The 19,676-nt window shown below is 38.8% G+C and overlaps 1 protein-coding gene across 1 annotated transcript; it reads left to right on the top strand.

The window, feature by feature from the left end:
- Nucleotides 1-742: 742 nt before the first annotated feature.
- Nucleotides 743-19,322, top strand: METTL3 (methyltransferase like 3). The gene is made up of 11 exons (XM_027843054.1): nucleotides 743-970; nucleotides 14,728-14,945; nucleotides 15,033-15,437; nucleotides 15,921-16,096; nucleotides 16,746-16,962; nucleotides 17,189-17,376; nucleotides 17,588-17,626; nucleotides 17,781-17,889; nucleotides 18,025-18,090; nucleotides 18,220-18,332; nucleotides 19,086-19,322. The coding sequence occupies exons 1-11, from the start codon at nucleotides 871-873 to the stop codon at nucleotides 19,195-19,197; spliced, it is 1,743 nt and encodes a 580-aa protein (XP_027698855.1). The 5' UTR covers nucleotides 743-870; the 3' UTR covers nucleotides 19,198-19,322.
- Nucleotides 19,323-19,676: the final 354 nt, after the last annotated feature.

Genomic DNA, 19,676 nt, shown 5'->3' with positions numbered 1-19,676 from the left:
TCTTTCCCCCTACTCCTTCAACTGATTTCCCACTAGGGGAAAAAAATATATATGTGTATATGTATGTATATGTATATATATATACACACACACACACATATATAATTATATAGATATACATATACACACACATACATGTATATATAATATATACATATATATGTGTGCACATTGTCTTAATGTTTTTGTCTTTGCATCACCAGTTATTTGCACAGTCTCTGGCAAATGCCTGCTTACTTGACTTCACTGAAGGTAGTATTAAAAATAGCATGTAATTCACAGGGTTGTTGTGAGGATCAAACGAGTTAACATATGTATGATGCTTTGCAAACCTTAAAACTCTATGCTAGGTATTATTATGGTTGTATGTATTCAGTTTCCTCATCTGTAAAATTAAGGAGTTGTATAAGATGATTTCTAAAGTCCACTCCAGCTTTAGATCCTTTCACCCTATAATTTGCCTTCTTAACGAGTTAACTAACATGGCCCCTCTTCTGCTAACTTCCAACATGTCGGCACATGTGGCTATAATCAACATGGACGTTCTCCTCCCAACTACCAACATGGTTATTTCGGCTTCACTTTGCCAGTACCCACTGATGCTTGCGGCATTTTACGCCGCCAAAAAGGAAAATGGTAGCTCTTATACCCATAATGAATATGGTTCCCATTTTGACTTCAAAGTAAGGGCGGAAGCGGAAATGACGCCTCACCCAGGTGCCTCGCCAGCCAGCCTCTTCCTGTTTGGTACCGAGTGTCCATGTGAAGTTTCTGCACCTCCCTCCCGGTGTCAGTGGCCCTGGTTGGGGAAGAGGTGCAGGGGCAGCTGCAGCTTCGCCGCTCTTTGCCCCGGGACGTCGGGAGGCGAAGATGTCCGACACATGGAGCTCTATCCAGGCCCACAAGAAGCAGCTGGACTCCCTGCGGGAGAGGCTGCAGCGGCGGCGGAAGCAGGACTCGGGGCACCTCGGTGAGGAGCGGGAGCGGAAGGGGGAAGACGCAGCGGGCAGTCCTGGGCTAAGGGTCCCAGGTCGGGCGGGGCGGAGGAGGAACGGGGCACAGAGGGTCGAGGCTCGGCGTCCGGCCCAAAGCGTTCCTCAAGGATTCCTTCTGGCATCCTCGGGGTCCCAGCCGAGTGTCACCTAAGCATCGAGCTGACGCGCCGGGCGCCCCGGCAAGGGGTTCTCGATCCTTTTATTAAAGAATTCAGGGGATGGGGAACCCACTACCTACCAGGTACCTTAACTGCACTTTTGAACAGCGCTAATCATTTGAAAGTTTTTCTTAGTATCAAGCTAAAAAATGCTTCTGCACCTTCTACTCATAGCTCCTGGCTTTGCTGTCTCAGGCCAAGGAGTCCTAGTTAGAGAAGTTAGAAATCTGTCTAAACTTTCCACTACTTGACAACCTTTCAGCTCTATACAGACAGTTATGCTGCAGAACGCCTCCTCCATCAGCGAATCTTTTTTCCAAATTAAACAATCCCGTCCCTTCAACTGATCCTCCTCTGCCGTGTTTTTCAGTCCTTTCATCATCTTAGTTGTCTTTTCAGCACACGCAACAGGAGGTAGGAGACCCTACCCTACACCCGTAGAAAGTTCACATCCCCAACACTCCAACTCATATGATTGCAGCCCAATTTTTAAAGATCCGACACCGGTAAAATATAACTCCGATGCATTTGTTCTTGCTGTGCAGAATGATACACTGTCATGTAGGTGAGAGGGGAAGATACTCTTCCAAGAAAATCGAAGTGTATCTATGTCTTGTCAGTGTTGGAAGGAGAGGGCTAGGTTGCGGGATGCAAGGGATCTTTGATCCCAGTAAAGTGGTGCATGGATTGATTAATGTGAGAACCACTATTATGGAACTGGACCTTGTTTATTCCTATTGAACTTTCAGCAATTTTGACTCTGGACCTCTTTCTGAGGTAGCTTGGTAGCTGGATAGAGCACTGAGTTCATGTTATGAAGTCTTAAGTTCAAATCCAGCCTCAAATATTTTCCTAGCTGTGTGATCCTGGGCAAGTCACTTAACCTCTCTTTGCTTCAATTTCCTCCGCTGTAAAGTAAGGATAATAACAGCACCGATTCGAATACTGTGTTTAGCATAGTGCCTGGCACATGGTAGGTTATTCCTTTCCCCTCCCTTCCCTTTTCCAAACCCTTTCCATTTTCTGCATATTGTGTCTATGTAGTTTTGATTTTGTTTTTAATTGTTCTATTTTACATTCACTTATACAAATACAGTCATTTTTGATAATAACTAAGAAACTGCATGGCATAATGTATAGAGAGCTAGACTTGAATTCAAAATACCCGGGTTCAAACCCTACCTCTGACATATAGAAGCTGTGTGACCATTAACCTTTTTGATCTTCAATTTCCTAATCTACAAAATGATGTTTATAATGCCTTTTGTGGGACTCAGATGATATATTGTTTTACGCATTTTGCGAAATTTTAAAGATCTTTAGAAATGTCAGATATGTGCATATATGTCCAAGCAACAATCTATGTGAATGTCATATATGTGTTTGTATAAATGAGTTCACACAGTATGTTCACATACTGGAATAGAATCAGCAACATGAGTTCAAATACTACCATACTATCAGACACTTGCTACCTGTGAACCTGAGGCAAGTCATTTAACTTCCTCAGTGCCTCACTTTCTTCATCTTTAAAATGTAGATAACACCACTAGAAAAGGCAGGAGATGTGAACTGCCTTGCCCAAGGTCACACACAGCTAGTAAGGAGCAGACCTGGGATTCAAACTGAGGGCCTCTGGCTCCAAATACATTCCTCTCTCAACCATATTACATTGATAGTATATAAAACCTCACACTAGTAGTTTCTTGTTTATTAAAAGAAAGGAAGGATCGGTGTTTTTGTCAGTTAGCAAGTATTTTTGTTTTTGTTTTTTGTGAGGCAGTTGGGGTTAAGTGACTTACCCAGAGTGACACAGCTAGTGAGTCTTATGTGTCTGAGGCTGGATTTGAACTCGGGTCATCCTGACTCCAGGGCCAGGGCTCTATTAGCAAGTATTTTTGAAGAATCTACTGTGTGCCCGGCACCTTGCTAAGGGCTGCGGATACGAAGAAAGTTTAAAAAAAAAAAAAAAAGCAGTCCTCTGCCCTCAAAGAGCTCAGGGTCTATTGAGGGAGACAATATGTAAATGACTGTATGAACAAGATATGTACAGGATAAACTGGAGATTAGAGGGAAGCACTAACATTAAAAGGGATTGGAAAAGGATTTTAGCTGGAACTTGAAGGAAGCCAGGAACCAGAGATGAGAGGGGAGAGAGTTCTGGGCATGATGGTAAAGCAGCTATGCATATTTGTTACAAGAAATTTCTTTTCCCCCCCATCCCCACCCCTACCCACTATGAGATGGATGGGGGAGAGGAAGAACAAATGGATTTTTTTTTTAATAGAAAGGTAGCAGGATGCTACAGATGTGAAATGTTGCATGAACTTTCAAATAAGACCACTTACCACATTGTTAGTTTTACTTAACTGTTTTACTTTTTCCAAAAGATCTCTCACAAAGTGAGAATAATCTGTAAATGTAGGTAATGTGAAAACAAAATCCATCAATAAAGCTTTAAATTTAAAAGAAAAAGAGAATATACAGAGTCAAAGATAGAGTGCCTTGTTTGAGGAATGTCAAGGAAGTCAGTGTCACTGGATTGCATGGTTTGTGGAAGGGAGTAAAACTAAGACTGGACTAGGTTATATAGTGTTTTAAAAGCCAAACAGAGGATTTTATATTTGATCCTGAAGGTAATAAGGAGCCACTGAAGTTCATTGAATAGCTTTAAATTTAATAAGATAGTTCCAACATTATTCATTGCTTTTTATCTGATTTTTGTTTGCTATTTGTTCCCATTCCCATAATGTTGTTGTTGTAGTAATTGCTTATGTTCTTCCTTGGGTTTGGCTGTCTTTGTTCAGCATCTTTTCATATAGGTCTATTTATCCAGCCCAAAACTCTCTCCTAAACTACAGCCCTACATTTCCATGTATCTGTTGGGCATGTCTATCTGGAGGCCCCGGGGGCATTTCAAACTCAATATGACTGGAAGGGGATTTATTATAAATTTTCTAATTACATACCCCTCCTTCAAACTTCACTATTTCTGATGAAGAATCACTAAATTCCCAGTTATCCATGTTTGAAACCTTGGAATCATCTTTAATGCTTCAAGAATAAAAATGGAGGATTACCCCCAAATGGAAAAGTCATTGATAAACACATTAAATGATGTTGACAACTAAGGCTGATTCTCATAAAAAGTACTTGGAGCTGTCAGATGGTTCAACGTCAGAATTTTTCTATGGAAATAGCATTAAGCATTACCATCTGACTTGTAGATGAAACCACCTATATATGCTGTCTCGCCCAATAGAATGTGAGCTCCTTGAGAGCAGCAACTCTCTTATTTTTCTATTGTATGCCCAGTGCTTACCAGAGTACTTTGTAAACATTAAGCTTTTAATAAATGCCTTTTAATGCATTCAGAAACATCATTGTATATATCATTTGTGTTGAGCAGTAAGCTACTGAAAACCATTTCTTTGAATTTAAGCCTCTAACATCCTGGACAAAGTCAGTAGTTTGAAAATATTTTCTAAGTTGTGCTCTATATAATCATTATTGTTCTTTCTAACACATCACAGCCCTAGTTGATGTGGGATGTGCATACACAAATTGAACTGGCTGCTATGACCATAATTAGGATCATAATCTTTAGAGAGTTTATAGTAAGATTATCTAGTCCAGTCCACTCATTTTAGAAATGAACAGTCAGACCTTGAGGGTTTTAAGTAGTTCCTCCAAGGTCACATGGGAAGTAAATAGAATGAATTTTCTAAACTAGGTCCTCAGACTCTCACCTAGTCAGTACTCTTATTATTACATTGAGGCTTTCTCCTTTGAAAGAATCTAAAGAGAATATTGCAAAATTACCAACAAAAAAGGGAAAAAAAACCAAGCTTGGCCCCAAAGAAAAGACATGAGAAGACACACCCTCCTACTCCTTTGCATAGGTGAGAGCTCCCCAAGTGTATTGCATATAATGTCAGATTTTTCTGATATATTGATTGGTTTTTCTGAAATTTTTTCTTCTTTTTCTTAAAAATTTCTGTTGTAGGATATGGCTTTCTGAAAGCGGAAATTTAGGTACTGCAAAAAAAAAATATTAGTAACATTTATTTTTAAAATAAATACATTAATTTTTGCATGCATTTATAATCTGACCCTCTTACTACTCCTCCATTGAAAAAAAAAAAGAAAAGAAAAAACAAAACCTAGATGATAAACATGCATAGTTCCTGCAATACAAATTGCAACATTGGCCATACTCGAAAATATGTTTCTGCATTTTAAATTTGTCACTTCTTTGGCAAGAGGTGACTATTGTGTTTCATCTTCATTCTTCGGGATTCACTGAATTGATGAGAGTTCTCAAATCTTTCAAAGTTGTTTTGAGATAGGATACTGATAGACCCAGACCCCCTCCCTTCCCACTTTTTTTCCATTATTAATCTTGATATTCTTGACCTTGTGTTGCAGTAATTGGTTTGTTTGGGTTTTTTTAAGAGTCTATCAATAGGAAAGAACTGGAAACAAAGAAGATGACGATCAGTTGGGGAGTAGCGATACAAATTGTGTATGTGGATGTAATGGAGCATTACTGTATCATAAGAAATAATGAATATGAAGAGTTCAGAAAAGCATAGAATGACTCATGAAGGATTTCAAAGTGAAACACAATATACATAATGACTGATATATAAATAGAATGAAAACTGAAACTAAATACTGTATTTGTAACAATCAAACTCTGACTCCAGAGAATAGTTAAGAAATTACACCTCCCTCCCTTTATCGCAGATATTTTGACTGTGGATGTGAAATATGACACATACTATCAAAATATGGTTTATGTGTTGGTTACTTTTTCTGAACTGGTTTTTTTTTAAACTTTTTATTACAAGGGGTGGCTTCCTTGGGAAAGGAAGGAGGAATATATTGAGAAATGAAGATGTTACAGAAACAAAGATATCAGTACAAATAAGGCAAAGAAAAGGCAGGAAAGGGAGAGGAGAGAGAGAGAAGAGAAAAGACAGATTAAGGAGAGAAAAGGGAGAGGCTTCAGAAAATTTGAAAACCATTACCCCTGCAGTTAGTTGTCCAACCTGTAGAGCTGGTTCTTTAGTGCATTCATCATGGACAGACTGGACAGCAAACTTGGCCCAGAATCAAATAGGAGGAGAGTGAGCTGGATTGCCTTTCAGAAATTGTGCAGTGCTTTTAGTGACTCCAAGCTTTTCTCTGAAAGAATGGACTATCTTTTTACTATCAGTATTCTTCATGGTGCTGTTGTATTTGTATTCCCACCACTTAGCCCAGTGCCAGGCATGCTTGTTGACCGCCTGTTTATATGGCTGGCTGTCATGGAATACCAGTTCCAGAAGAATTAAATCTGCAGATCATCCAAAAGGCAATAGAGAGGGAGGGGGCCTGTTGTGGTGTGTGTAGGACAGGGGAGGGGAGGGAGTACTGTATGAAGGTAGAGGAGCCATGAGTAGGCTGCAGTGTGTTCCCAGTAAAGAACTGACCAAAAGAAACAATGAAAAAGATATATTCAGAGATATATAAACAGAAAATGAAGTAGGCTAGTTGTGTATTGAGAGCAAAATAATCAGTGGACATCTAGGCTACATGCTCTAAATGAAATCAGAAGATGTAAGGTTCCTTACTCCAGCATGCTGAGGATTTATGGGAAGATGTGAACACAAGGATGAAAAAGCATGAATGGATTAGTTTGCTGTTGAAAGCAGTACTTATATAACCTTTAAAGTATGTGTACTTTTAACTTATTAATAAAGATGCTATGCAAGTAATCAGAAGCTTTAATAAATTTTAAATTCTCTCCATGATCTGTTTCCTTATAATAGGAGGAAATAAAATTGGTCCAACACATTTTTATAGTCTTACAAACTGTCTTGCTTGCTTAGTAGAACTAAATACTGAGAAACAGGTAAGATCATAAAATCCTAAATTTAGATAAGAAAGAAATCCTAACTTTAGATATCTAGTGCAATTCCTTCATTTTACAGATGAGGAAACTGAGATCCCAGCAGGTGAAATAATTTGTCCAAGCTCAGACAGCCAGGGCCTTTAACTGCAAATACTGCGCTCTTTCTACTACCACAAAAATTCACTTGGCTCACAGACAAAAGTGTTATGACCCTAGACCTGCGCAGATATCCTTTCTTTTGAAAACTGTCTAAGCTCCCCATATGAATGAAATTAATGAGGTGGGAGCTTTTTTTCTAAGTATTGTCTTAGTAAATCTTTTAAAATAAAATAATTATCTTTTGATGGAAATCTGTATTTCATTTTAAAGATAGAAAACAATATCTTTTACTTTATTATTATCCTAGATTAAAAGGCCCTCTTTGCTGCTATATGCTTATTATATAACATAAATACTTATCCATTTGTTTCAGAGATTCATATATATATACTGGCTTTATTAGATTTCCAGTATTTACGTTTTTGTTCTGAACCTAATGGTTTGGTGATTTAACTAATTTTGTTGGACTTCTTAGCACATCAAAAGAGTGTTGGTGTTGTTTTAAGTCAATCTTGGTGTAAAAGATAAGCACAAACATAATTTAGTGGTGTTAGTTAATCTTGGCAAAGCATTAATTATTAGGTTAAAAATAGGAATTATTGGACCAGTGAGTCACATATAGACAATCAGATGTTTAGATGATTGAAATTAATTTATTAATAGAATGTTATTAGCTGATTGTTAAGAATTATTACATGAATGTGTATAAAGTCAGAAAAGAAGTTATCTTCTTTCCTTGGAGTCCTGAATGCAAATAAAGGAAACAGGAGAGATAATAACTTTATGATTCCCATCCAGAATTCTGTGAGGATAATACAAATTAAGATAGTAGTACTGAAATAAATGATTCGTCAGATTTACAAAGGGAAAAGATTGACAACAAATTTTTGGTGTTTGTGGGTTGGGATGCTTCTCTTGGATTCTTGTTTACATTAGGAAGTAATGACTAATTTGTAAAGAGCACTTTGATTCTCATATTAACTAATACAAATCAAAAAAGTGTTGGAGAAATGCTTATGATTCGTGTTTCTAAAATGAAATCAAATTAGTTTATGGTATCAATGGGATATATAAGAAATTTTTAATAGAACATTTTAAACTCATTGACATTCAAGATAAAATCCAAATTAATGTTTTTATCAGTACTGCAAGTTAAGACTCAGAAAATATCTGATTATAGTGCTTAAAATATATTTGTGGGTAGAATAGTTTTATAAATGTTTTTAAGTCAAATAACATCTCTAAAGAATTGGGTAGTATCTTCAATCAATAGAGCAGCCAACATGAAGGGATCATTCAGTGGGTTTCATTTAAGTTAAAAGAGCCATCATCCAGCCAAGTTTACATGTGGGATTGCATGTTTTGAATTTGGTAATAATAGATGTCATGGGAAAGTCAGAAGAGGTTACTCCTCTCTTTTGAATCTTTAGATTCCTGTGCTTCATTCTTATGAGAGTCACATACAAAGAATGGATATTTGGCAGGAAAATAAGGTGGTGTTTCACAGCTGCAGCTTTGAGAAAAGTGTTTAAAGAATCATTATTTGTGACAGTTTGAGTAGACTATTCCCACACAGGATTTGGGGTTAGATAACAGTTAAAAGGATAGGACACTCAAGAACTCACTATGTAGTTTTGAGATCATGATATACAGCTCAGTTTTTTCTAACAATTTTTAGATCATTTTTACCATTTTTGAATTTCTTATACCCAAGTAACATGATTGCACTATAGACTCAGGGAAGGATTTCAGAAACAATGAAAATGCTGTAAGTTGGGTCAAGATATTAGAAGTTTTCCTGAGTAAGCATAGGTCTCCATTTCCTACATAACTTAATGTCAAGGACATGGCCGTTATGTTAGAAGTTCTCCACTCAGAGTATGAATGCACATTAAGAAAAATACTGGCTAGGTAAAATGTGACCTATCTGTGACATCAAATGAAAATTTCAGAATGCCCATAATGTCATAATGGACCTAGTTATTCAAGATCAATTTAAAATCCTCCACCCTCACCACAGGTGGAATCATCTGGACATTTCGATGTGACTAGTGACTTAATCACATCAGCGCTAATATGCCAAATTTAGTTTTTTGAAATAAATTTCTTATATTACTTCCCCTCCCAAAGAACTATCACCAATAAGGAAAAAAAATTTTTAAGAGGAAGAGGAGGGAAAATTTTAACAAAATCAATGAACATATTTTTAACAGTTTGATATTATATACATTGTTTCATGCCCTAGAACAGCCACAGGACACTCCTTTCTGAGAAAGGAAGAGGAAATGGCAGCAGGGGTTGCCTTCTCATGTTTTTCCTTTCGGGTTAAGCATCTTCATTATAAACAGCCTCACAACTTTAAGTTTCATTTGTTTTGTGATGGTTCTACATTGTTGTATTGTTTTCCTGGCTCTGCTTATTTGACTTTCCATCAATTCATATAAGTCTTTGCCTTCTTGTATTTGTTATATTCACCATTTTTTTTGGCAACACAATATTTCATTACATTCATGTACCATAATTTGTTTAGCCATTATCCAAACAATGGATACTTGTCTTGTTTTCAGTTCTTTGTTACCACAAAAGGTGCTATTATTTTTCAGCAACCTCCTTGGGATATATACCTAGGGGTGGACTCTCTGTATGGATATTTTTTTAGCCAATTCATGGGCATAATTCTAAATGACTTTCCAGAATGGTTGTTATTAATTCACAGCTCCGCCAGCAATTCATTTCTGTGCCTGTCTTTATACAATTCCTCCAACATTTAGTATTCCCATCTTTTGTCATCTGTGCCAGTTTGCTGGATGTAAGGTGAAACCTCGGTCATTGTGATTTGCATTTTATTAGCTGAATGTTAATTTTAAGAAATCCTTGTGATCTAACAAGTTAGAGTGAGAAAGAACTCAAATAGAAAGGTAGACTTTCTGAAAGTTTTCTGTCTTTTTGGACAGAGGGGTTCTTTATATACATTTTTATTGACATCTTTTGTTTTTAAAATCTCCTAAATCTCCCGTCATCTTCACATAACAGAGTTTTTTAAAGAAAAGCTTATGGGGAGGGGGTGGAGAATTGGCAAAAAACTGATCAACACATTGAAAAAAATCTGGCAAAACATGCTGTGGTTCCATATCTGTGTATCATTCCTCACCAGGACCTCTGCAAACAAGTAGGAAAAACTCATCTCCTCATATCTCTTCTTCAGGGCCATGCTTGTTCTTTATAATTTGCAGCATTCATTTTCAATTGTATTGTGGTGATTCTTTCCATTTACATTGTTGTAATTATTGTATAAGTATTTTTTCTTGGCCCTGCTTATCTCATTTAGCATCACTTCGTGTATTTCTAAGCTTCTTTTTATTCATGTTTCTTATTTCTTATAGCACAGTAATATTCCATTACATGAATTTTATTCAAAAATTGTTGCAACAATTTCATTTGTTTTTATTAATATCTTTTTGTTTTTTGTCACCTTCCTTTCTGAATATGTTCTTTTTTCTCCTACCTTACTTAGGCAGCCCTCCTTTGTAACAAATGTTACTGAGGAAAGGGGGGAGGGTGGTATAGTTCAGCAAAACCAGCCAACTCTTTCATTAATTGTGTTTGACTATTTATGCAGTATTCCACACTGATAGACCTTCACCTCTTCAAAGAAGAGGGGGAGGTGCATTTTTCTTAACTCTGTAATCCCTGGCTTCCTTAAAGACTCAGCTCAAATTCTACCTTTTGAAGGAGGCCTTTCCTAGTGTCATTAGCTACTGGTGCTTTCCCATACAAGGTTTACCTTGTGGCTGCTTTGTATGTCTTAGGTATATTTATATGTGTACATCTTAACTCCTCCCTTACAATATAAACTTCATTAAGGGAGGAATTGTTTCATATTTGTGTCTGAATCCCTAGAGCCTAGGCACACAGTAGATAATAAATGCTTACTGGTTGATTGTTTGATTGCCAGGGCCAAGCTTGGTGAATGAATCAACAAGCATTTATTAAATAGCTACTTTGCCAGGCACTGTACTGAAGATAAAAAAGTGAACATGAAATAGACTCTGCTCTCAATGAGCTTACATTCTGATGGGTAGAAAACATGTACATATGTAAGTACATGCAGAATATTTGCAAAATAAATACAGGGTAACTTTTGGAAGGTAAAGCAATAGCAGCTGGGGCAGGAGAGATGTGGAATGCAGGTCAGCAAAGGCTTTCCTGTAGCAAATGATACTTGAATTGAAACTTGAAGGAAACCAGGGATTCCAAGAGGCAGAAATGAAGAGGGATTGCATTGGTTATCATGATTACATGAGTTGTAATAACTTAGTGCCTCACTTTTTAAAACATTACAAACAGTATTTTCTTGGTTTGTTGACCTTTTACATTGGTTTAGACTCAGTTGTGCAAGGAAAAAAAACAGTAATTCTTAGCCTAGTTTTTATACTTTATGGGAGAGAAAAAGGGTTCAGTTTCATGCATATACATTATTCATTGTTCTATTTTACTAGGACTAAACCATGATGACATTATAGTCAGAAGCAAAATTGTAGAAATTAACAACTGTTTACTCTTATCAGTTATAGGAAAATGAAATTCTGCTTACCAAAGAGAATGATCATATTTAAGATGTAGCACTATCAGCAGGATATCTTGTATATCTGAACTGCTTCCCTTTAATTAAATTTTCAAATTTCACTAAAATAAATTCCATAATAATGAAAATCTCTGAATAAGCAAAAGTTTTGTCATCTTCATCTGATAGTCCGAATTTTAGTATGACCAAAAAAAAGATCTTTGGAGCCCACTGTAATGAGATTGGATCTATATTACTTTACAGCAATACATACCAGTAAGTCTTATACAGAGTACTCCTTACTTTGTTTAGATCTGGGTCAATCAGCAAGCATTTAGTAAGAACCTGCCACGCAATATGGGAGGCATTGGGAGTAAAAATGCAAATCTGTGACAATCCCTGCCCTCAAGGAACTTGGAGGATACAGGATGTTCATAGATACACATACACAAATACAAAGTGGTTGGGGAGGTGGGCATTAACAACTGGGTGAAACAAGAAGGGCCTCCTGGAGGTGACAGTTGAGTTGAGCCTTGAAGGGAGCTTGAAGTTCTAGAAGGAGTTGAGGAGTGAAAACATTCCAGATATGAATGGGATAGCTTGTGCCAAGGCACAGAAACAGGAGGTAGAATGGAATGTATGAGGAACAGCAGGTAGTCCAGTTTAGCTGGAGGTATCATGCATGAGAGGAATAGTGGGTAAACAGGCTAGGGAGATAAGCTGGAGCCAGATGAGGGAAAGGGCTTTAAATACCAAGGGAGTTTGTATTTTATCTTAAAGGCAATGGAGAGCAACTTAAGTTTCTTAAGCAAGGGAAGGACAATCAGACTTGTACTTGAGGACAATCAGTTTGCCAGCTTTTTGGAGGAAGACTTGAAAGAAGCTAATATCAGGGAAACCAATTAGGAAGTTATTAATTATCCAAATAGAAAGTGAAGAGGGCCTGAATTTAGGGGAGTTGTGGGAATAGGGACAGAAGATAGCCACTAAAGATGGTGAGGAGGTATCTACAAGACTGGATAGATGATCAGATGGGGTGGCGGTGGGATGGAGATTAGTGAGAAGGAAGAGATAAGGATGTTTCCTTGGTTGCAAACCTAGTCGACTAGAATGATGGTGCTCTTGATAGAAATTGGGAAGTTAGGAGGAATGGTAGGTGTGAGGGGAAAGATTATGAGTTTTGTTTTAAACATATTAAGTTTGAGGTGCTATTGGGACATCCACATAGAATGTCAAGTAGGCAGTTAGAAATGTAGGCCTGGAGCTCGGGAGAGAAATTAGGGCTGAATATATAGATTTGAGAGTCACCTACGTAGCTAAATAAAGAGGAGCTGATAAGATCACTCAGAATATGTAAAGGGGCAGCTAGGTGGCACAGTGGATAGAGCACCAGTCATAGAGTCAGGAGGACCCGAGTTCAGATCCAGCCTCAGACACATAACACTCACTAGCTGTGTGACTCTGGGCGAGTCACTTAACTCCAATTGCCTCACACATAAAAAAAATTTTCAAAAAAAAAAAGTATGTAGAAAGAAGAAAAGAGGAACCAGGACAGCCCTGAGGTATACTTGGTTAGAGTGATCCTGCAAAGGAGACTGAGAAGAATTAGGTAGATAGGTAAGAAGAGAACCACAACAAAGCAGTGCCATTAAAACCTGAGCAAAGAATGTCCATATGGAGAAGGTGGTCAGCAATATACAATCTAGTGATATCAAGAAGAATGAGCACTGAGAAATTTATTGGATTTAGCAATTAATAGTATTGGTGACCTTGGAGAGAGCAGTTTCAGTAAATGGTGAGGACAGAAATCAGATTATTAGGAGCTAAGAAGTGAATGAGATGTGAGAAAGTGGAGGCAGTTTTTCCTAGGAATGTGAATATGAAAGGGAATGAGAGAACAAAAGGAATGGTAAGTTCTGGTAAATCGATTTTGTTTCTAAGGGTGGATGAGGCCTGAGCATGTTTATAGGCAGCTGGGAAGGAGCCAGTGAATAAGGAGAGGTTGAACATTGGGGTGAGTGGAGGATAATGGAAGGGGCAAACTACCATTGATTTGTCCTTGATCCCCTCCTCCTCCCAGGTAGAGAGGTGACATTGGCAAAGAGAAGGACCACCTTATCCTTCAAGATTGTAGCAAAGAAGAAAATGGGAGGTGATGTTGCAGTGATTTGAATTGTAGAATTGGGGAGAAGGAAGACTCTCAATTGATTGTTTCAATTTTTTTGTGTATGAAGTATAAGGCAGAGTCATTTCGTGGGAGTTGGTGGGGAATATTTGAGAAAAAATTTGGAGTATCTGCTGTGGAATGCGATAGGCAATCAGTGAAGAGTTAAAGGGGGTTACAGCCCAGTAGAGATTGGATAGCATACTGAAGACGAACAGGGAAGAAGTGATGGAAAAAGAAAAGTACCAAACTCACATACAGGAAGCATTCTTGGAGATTTAGTGGGCTTCAGGAAAATTGTTTCATTTCCATTTTAACTAGATAATAATTTATAAGGCAGAATAGTCCATTTCAAAGTCCTACCTCCTGAAAGCCCTTCCTTATGACAGTGACCATGGCACCAAGAAAATTTGTTCTTCCTAACCCAAGAAGGTAGCCTAGCCCTACCTTTTAGGAACTTTTTGTCATCTTCAGACTGCTGTTTAATGCCATCTATATCAAAAGGTGACCCTGAAGGTAAAAAGTAGAGAAATTTACATCTAAGTATTGTGCCTTAATTAGTTTATTAACTTTGATGTGGAGTTTTGAAGAAGACTTATGTAGGTAACTCACAAGACCATCCTGGGGAAAAGATTAGGAAGCTTAGTGACTGTTCCATGAAAGCCAAAAGAAGGAAAGGCCAACCTAATAGCCTGGTCAGAGAATCTGCTTGGCATGAGGAAAGGTTATTGCTGGGGAAGCTGAGTTTAGACTTACTTTAAAATACCCAGTGTGGCCAGTGGTAGTATTATTCTCAGTTCTTCCATGTTCTTCTCTTTACCCCTCCTTCCCTGCTTCCTTTCTTATAGATCCTCGGAACCCAGAAGCAGTGCTATCACCAACCTTTCGAAGTGACAGTCCAGTGCCCATGACACCCACCTCAAGTGGCCCTAAACCCAGCACTGCTTCAGGAACTCCAGAGCTCGCCACAGACCCTGAGCTGGAGAAGAAGTTATTACACCACCTCTCAGACCTGGCACTGACACTACCCACTGATGCCGTGTCCATCCGTCTTGCTATCTCTACGGTAATGACATCTATGTGACAGAGGGCTGGGATCTCCCACTTTCCCTTTTCTTCAGCTCATAGCCAGTGTCTTGTTGCCCCTCCCCAGCCAGATGCCCCTGCAACACAAGATGGGGTGGAAAGCCTTCTACAGAAGTTTGCAGCACAAGAGTTGATTGAAGTAAAGCGAGGCCTTCTTCAAGATGATGCGCACCCCACCCTGGTGACCTATGCTGACCATTCCAAACTCTCAGCCATGATGGGGGCTGTGGCAGAGAAGAAGGGCCTTGGGGAAGTGACAGGGGCCAGCACAGGGCAGAAGCGGAGAGCAGAGCAAGACCCCACCACAGCTACTACATTTACCAGCTCCTCAACCTCTGGTCTGGCCTCCTCAACCTCGGAGCCAGCCAAAGAGCCAGCCAAAAAATCACGGAAACATGCTGCTTCCGATGTAGACCTGGAAATTGAGAGTCTCTTGAATCAACAGTCTACCAAGGAGCAACAGAGCAAGAAGGTTAGGAATGGAAGTGGTGGCAATAGGAAAACCTAAATAAAGAATAATTAAGGTGGTGAAGAGTATATGTGGATAAGTGTTACAGGTAGCCAAAAAAAAAAAAGTGGGATAATAGGAATGGGGAAGATCTAGGGAAATGGATCATAGGATCATAAATAAGAGAGTGAGAATGGGCAAAGGGAATGATTCTTTTTTGTTTTGTTTTAATTTCTGGGTAAAGGACAGCCTAAGTGATTAAAACAGGAAGTCAATAATTTTTGCATTCTAGTTTGAGCCCAAATGCCATCTTACATGCCAGGGCTATATAGGCCTTAGATAAGTATTCTTCTTTGTTCTGCTCTGTAGCAAGTCATCCACTTTCCAATTTGTCCTTACTTCTCCCAAGGGCCTTAATGGCAGGTAGAATATGTAAAGGTGTTTATGAAGAAGCTGGTTAAGGTCTGCATGGAAAACCTCTTAGGTTTTAGGCTTCTTTTGTTATAGGTGAGTCAGGAGATTTTGGAACTGCTAAATACAACAACAGCCAAGGAGCAGTCCATTGTGGAAAAGTTCCGCTCTCGAGGACGGGCCCAGGTACAAGAGTTCTGTGACTATGGCACCAAAGAGGAGTGCATGAAGGCCAGTGATGCTGACCGGCCCTGCCGCAAGTTGCATTTCAGGTCTTTTGGAGAGGGGAAGGGGTGGGGTGGCCTCCTAGGAATAGGCATTTATTCCCTTTTGGCACAAGTCCTTTCCAAAAATAGATGTTCCAGAGAGAATGAGAGGTCTTGCCACCATACAAAGATGTAGTCTTCCCTGGGAAAGAAATACTTGCTGCTATCCCAAATGGAACTGGAAGATAAAAGTTTTTATGATCTTTCTTCCTGAAACAAGAAAGCATTAGGTGTTTTCTAAATCCCACTGAATGTAGACTTCTTTAAAAGGAGTATGACTTCAGGGGGGGAAAAAAGACAGGAACCTGTACAAAGTCTGTTCCTGATTGGATTGTCTTTAATTTAAACTTTTCTATAACCAGATGGTGTTTTCTTCCTGCTTTTGTGATTAAAAAAGCTAACTTAGAGAGTAGAACAGATCTTTTCAACAGTTTCGATCATATCATCTTATATTATTTGCAATCATCCTTCCTTCCCCAAAGCTACTAGTGGTAGAGAAAGAAATTTTAATGAGAGGAAGGAGGACTGGATTTGCAAATCTTGTGAGAAAAGATTTGGTATCTGCAGTATACCAAATTTGCACTGTAGAATCTGGTGCTGAGGTAGTTTACTTTCTTCTGGGCAGCTCTGAATTCTCTGATTTTATCTTCCACAGGCGAATCATCAATAAACATACAGATGAATCATTAGGTGACTGCTCTTTCCTCAACACCTGCTTCCACATGGACACTTGCAAGTATGTACATTATGAGATTGATGCCTGCATAGATGCTGAGGCCCCTGGCAGCTCGGACCACCCCCCTAGTCAGGAACTGGCCCTTACACAAGGTGTTGGTGCTGACTCCAGTGTGGATCGACTCTTCCCACCCCAGGTATCACTATTTACTCAGAGAAATCCTGAGCCCAATTCCAGAAGTGTTTATGTAGGAGAAAACCAAAGTTGTAGGAAGGGCAAAGCTGTAATAAGTTATTGCCCTACTTGTTAGGAATGGGGTCGTTATTTACAATGGGCTAAAAGGATAATTAAATAGAGGTGAGGGATTGGAGGTGAATTTTACTTTTGGAGGCAGGAAGATGACCAATTTACCTCCCACACAGTGGATCTGTTGTGATATCCGCTACTTGGATGTCAGCATCTTGGGAAAGTTCGCAGTGGTAATGGCTGACCCACCCTGGGATATTCACATGGAGTTGCCATATGGTACCCTAACAGATGATGAGATGCGGAGACTCAACATCCCAGTGCTTCAGGATGATGGCTTTCTCTTTCTCTGGGTCACAGGCAGGTATGCACATTCCAGTTTTAGGGATATGAAAGTAGAGTTATGGCATAAAAGTACTGAGTGGGAAAAGTAAGATCCTGGGTAGTCTTCTTAGCTCCGCTATTAAGCTTATGATGTTAACCCATCCTACATGAACCTTGACTCACCCCATTCCTAGTTTCATATTTATAATTAGGCATTGATGATAATTAATCCCCTTTTTTTCCCTCCCTAGAGCCATGGAGCTGGGCAGAGAATGTCTGAACCTCTGGGGGTGAGTAGTGATCAGTATGTTGTTTTTTGAGTGATATAACTCCGTATCACCATCCCCAAGAATTTTCTAGTTTCCTTTCACTTTTGTTGATGATACTGTCCTTGCAGAATTTGAAAGCCTAACTAGAATATATTTATTCTTTTATTTCTCATAGGTATGAACGAGTAGATGAGATTATCTGGGTGAAAACAAATCAGTTGCAACGTATCATCCGAACAGGGCGCACGGGTCATTGGCTAAACCATGGCAAGGAGCATTGTTTGGTACGTAGCTGTGGGAACTAGCTAATTAGATAGGATGAAAAGGGAACAATAGTTTGGTTTCTTGTTGAGGTACAGTGTGGAAGCAGAAGCTTCAGATATTATATATGATGCATTCTCTGTCTCTGTGGTGGGCAGGTTGGTGTCAAGGGAAATCCTCAAGGCTTCAACCGGGGCCTAGATTGTGAAGTGATTGTAGCTGAGGTAAGTACTTATATCCCCAAAGCATTCTGCATTTTCCTCTCTATAGTAAATTCTCATGCATTCTTCAGTATCTCATTTCATTGTAGAAATATTGTTAATTTAAAAGCAGTTATGACCCTTGTTTTTCAGGTTCGTTCAACCAGCCACAAACCAGATGAAATCTATGGAATGATAGAGAGACTGTCTCCTGGGACCCGCAAAATTGAATTATTTGGACGACCACACAACGTACAGCCCAACTGGTAAGGCTCCCAGAAGCTGGCCTGAGATAACATCCCCTTAGATTGTGGACCAAAAACTAGCATAGCTTCTTCCACTTCAATCTTATCTCTTATGCCTGAGACTGAATTGCCTCAGTCTTCATTTTATTAGGTCTGCCACTTGTTTGGTGGGCGTATTCTGCCCCCTTGTGGTTGTGAAGGATGTAGTCCCTTTAATGCTCAGAGGGGAGTTAATTTAGTTCAGTGCATCCCAACCCCCCTTCCCAGAGAGTCTAAACTACTTTACTGTACTGAACTACTTTCAATCACCATTTCATAGTTAACGAGATCTAGACCAACATTGGCATGTCATTTATGTGCTGAAATGAGCACTTCTAATTTTTACACTCAAAAGTTATGTACACATATCCACATATCTAAGCCTGCAGCCTACATAAGAACTAAGTTACATTTGTGGTAGCGAGTGGTCTGGGAATCTTGAGCAAAAAAGAAGGAAAAAAAGGACCATATTTCCCTTTGATAGTGACAGTTAAAGCAGGTACTTATGGATTGAATCAGGGGTTCTTAATGTTTGAGCTTTTTTTTTTTTTTTAATATTTTGTTATTTTGCTATCACTGGTTCCTTTTCTAATCCAACATATTTTATGTATTTAATAGCATTATTCTCAGAAAGGGTCTGTTACACAAAATGAGGCTTTTTTAAACTCTTGCTCCCTTCCAACTTCAACTCTTTGATCTTGTGCTAACTTCTTCATTGCTGCTTCTTATTTCCAGGATCACCCTTGGGAACCAACTTGATGGGATTCACCTACTTGACCCAGATGTGGTTGCCAGGTTCAAGCAACGGTATCCTGACGGCATTATCTCCAAACCTAAGAACATGTAGAAGCACTTCTTTCCTGAATGGCTAAGCAGCCATAGTGATGTCTGCTATAATTACTTCCCTGGACCCGAACAGACTTCTTTTAGGGAAGGGATGTCTTTTTAAATAAAATAGGACCGATTGTCAAATTCTGTGTATGGGCTATAGCTGTAATTAGTAACTAATAATACATATAGTATACAAAAAGGGAAAGAGAAGCTAATCTCTGAATGGCTTACCCTAAAGCAAATACCAGCTTTTATTCGACTCTAATAGGTATTTTTTTTCCCAGAATTGCAGGAAGTGAAAATGTGCCACTGGATTACTTAACCTGGCCTTATTTAGAAGATCAAGAACAGTTTAGGGTATGCAGGGCTGGTTTATCCTCTGAACTTAAACAAGAATCTCCTCTGTTGGAAACATATATAGACAAGCACTTTGTCCAACACTAGTGTTCATAACCTCTAATAATTAGAGACATTTTACTAGCAGAGGGCATCAAT

The sequence above is a fragment of the Vombatus ursinus genome, unplaced genomic scaffold, assembly GCF_900497805.2.
Source record: "Vombatus ursinus unplaced genomic scaffold, bare-nosed wombat genome assembly UNPS02014894.1, whole genome shotgun sequence".
NCBI classification, from domain to species: Eukaryota; Metazoa; Chordata; class Mammalia; order Diprotodontia; family Vombatidae; genus Vombatus; species Vombatus ursinus.
This window is presented reverse-complemented; position numbering and strand designations above follow the sequence as displayed.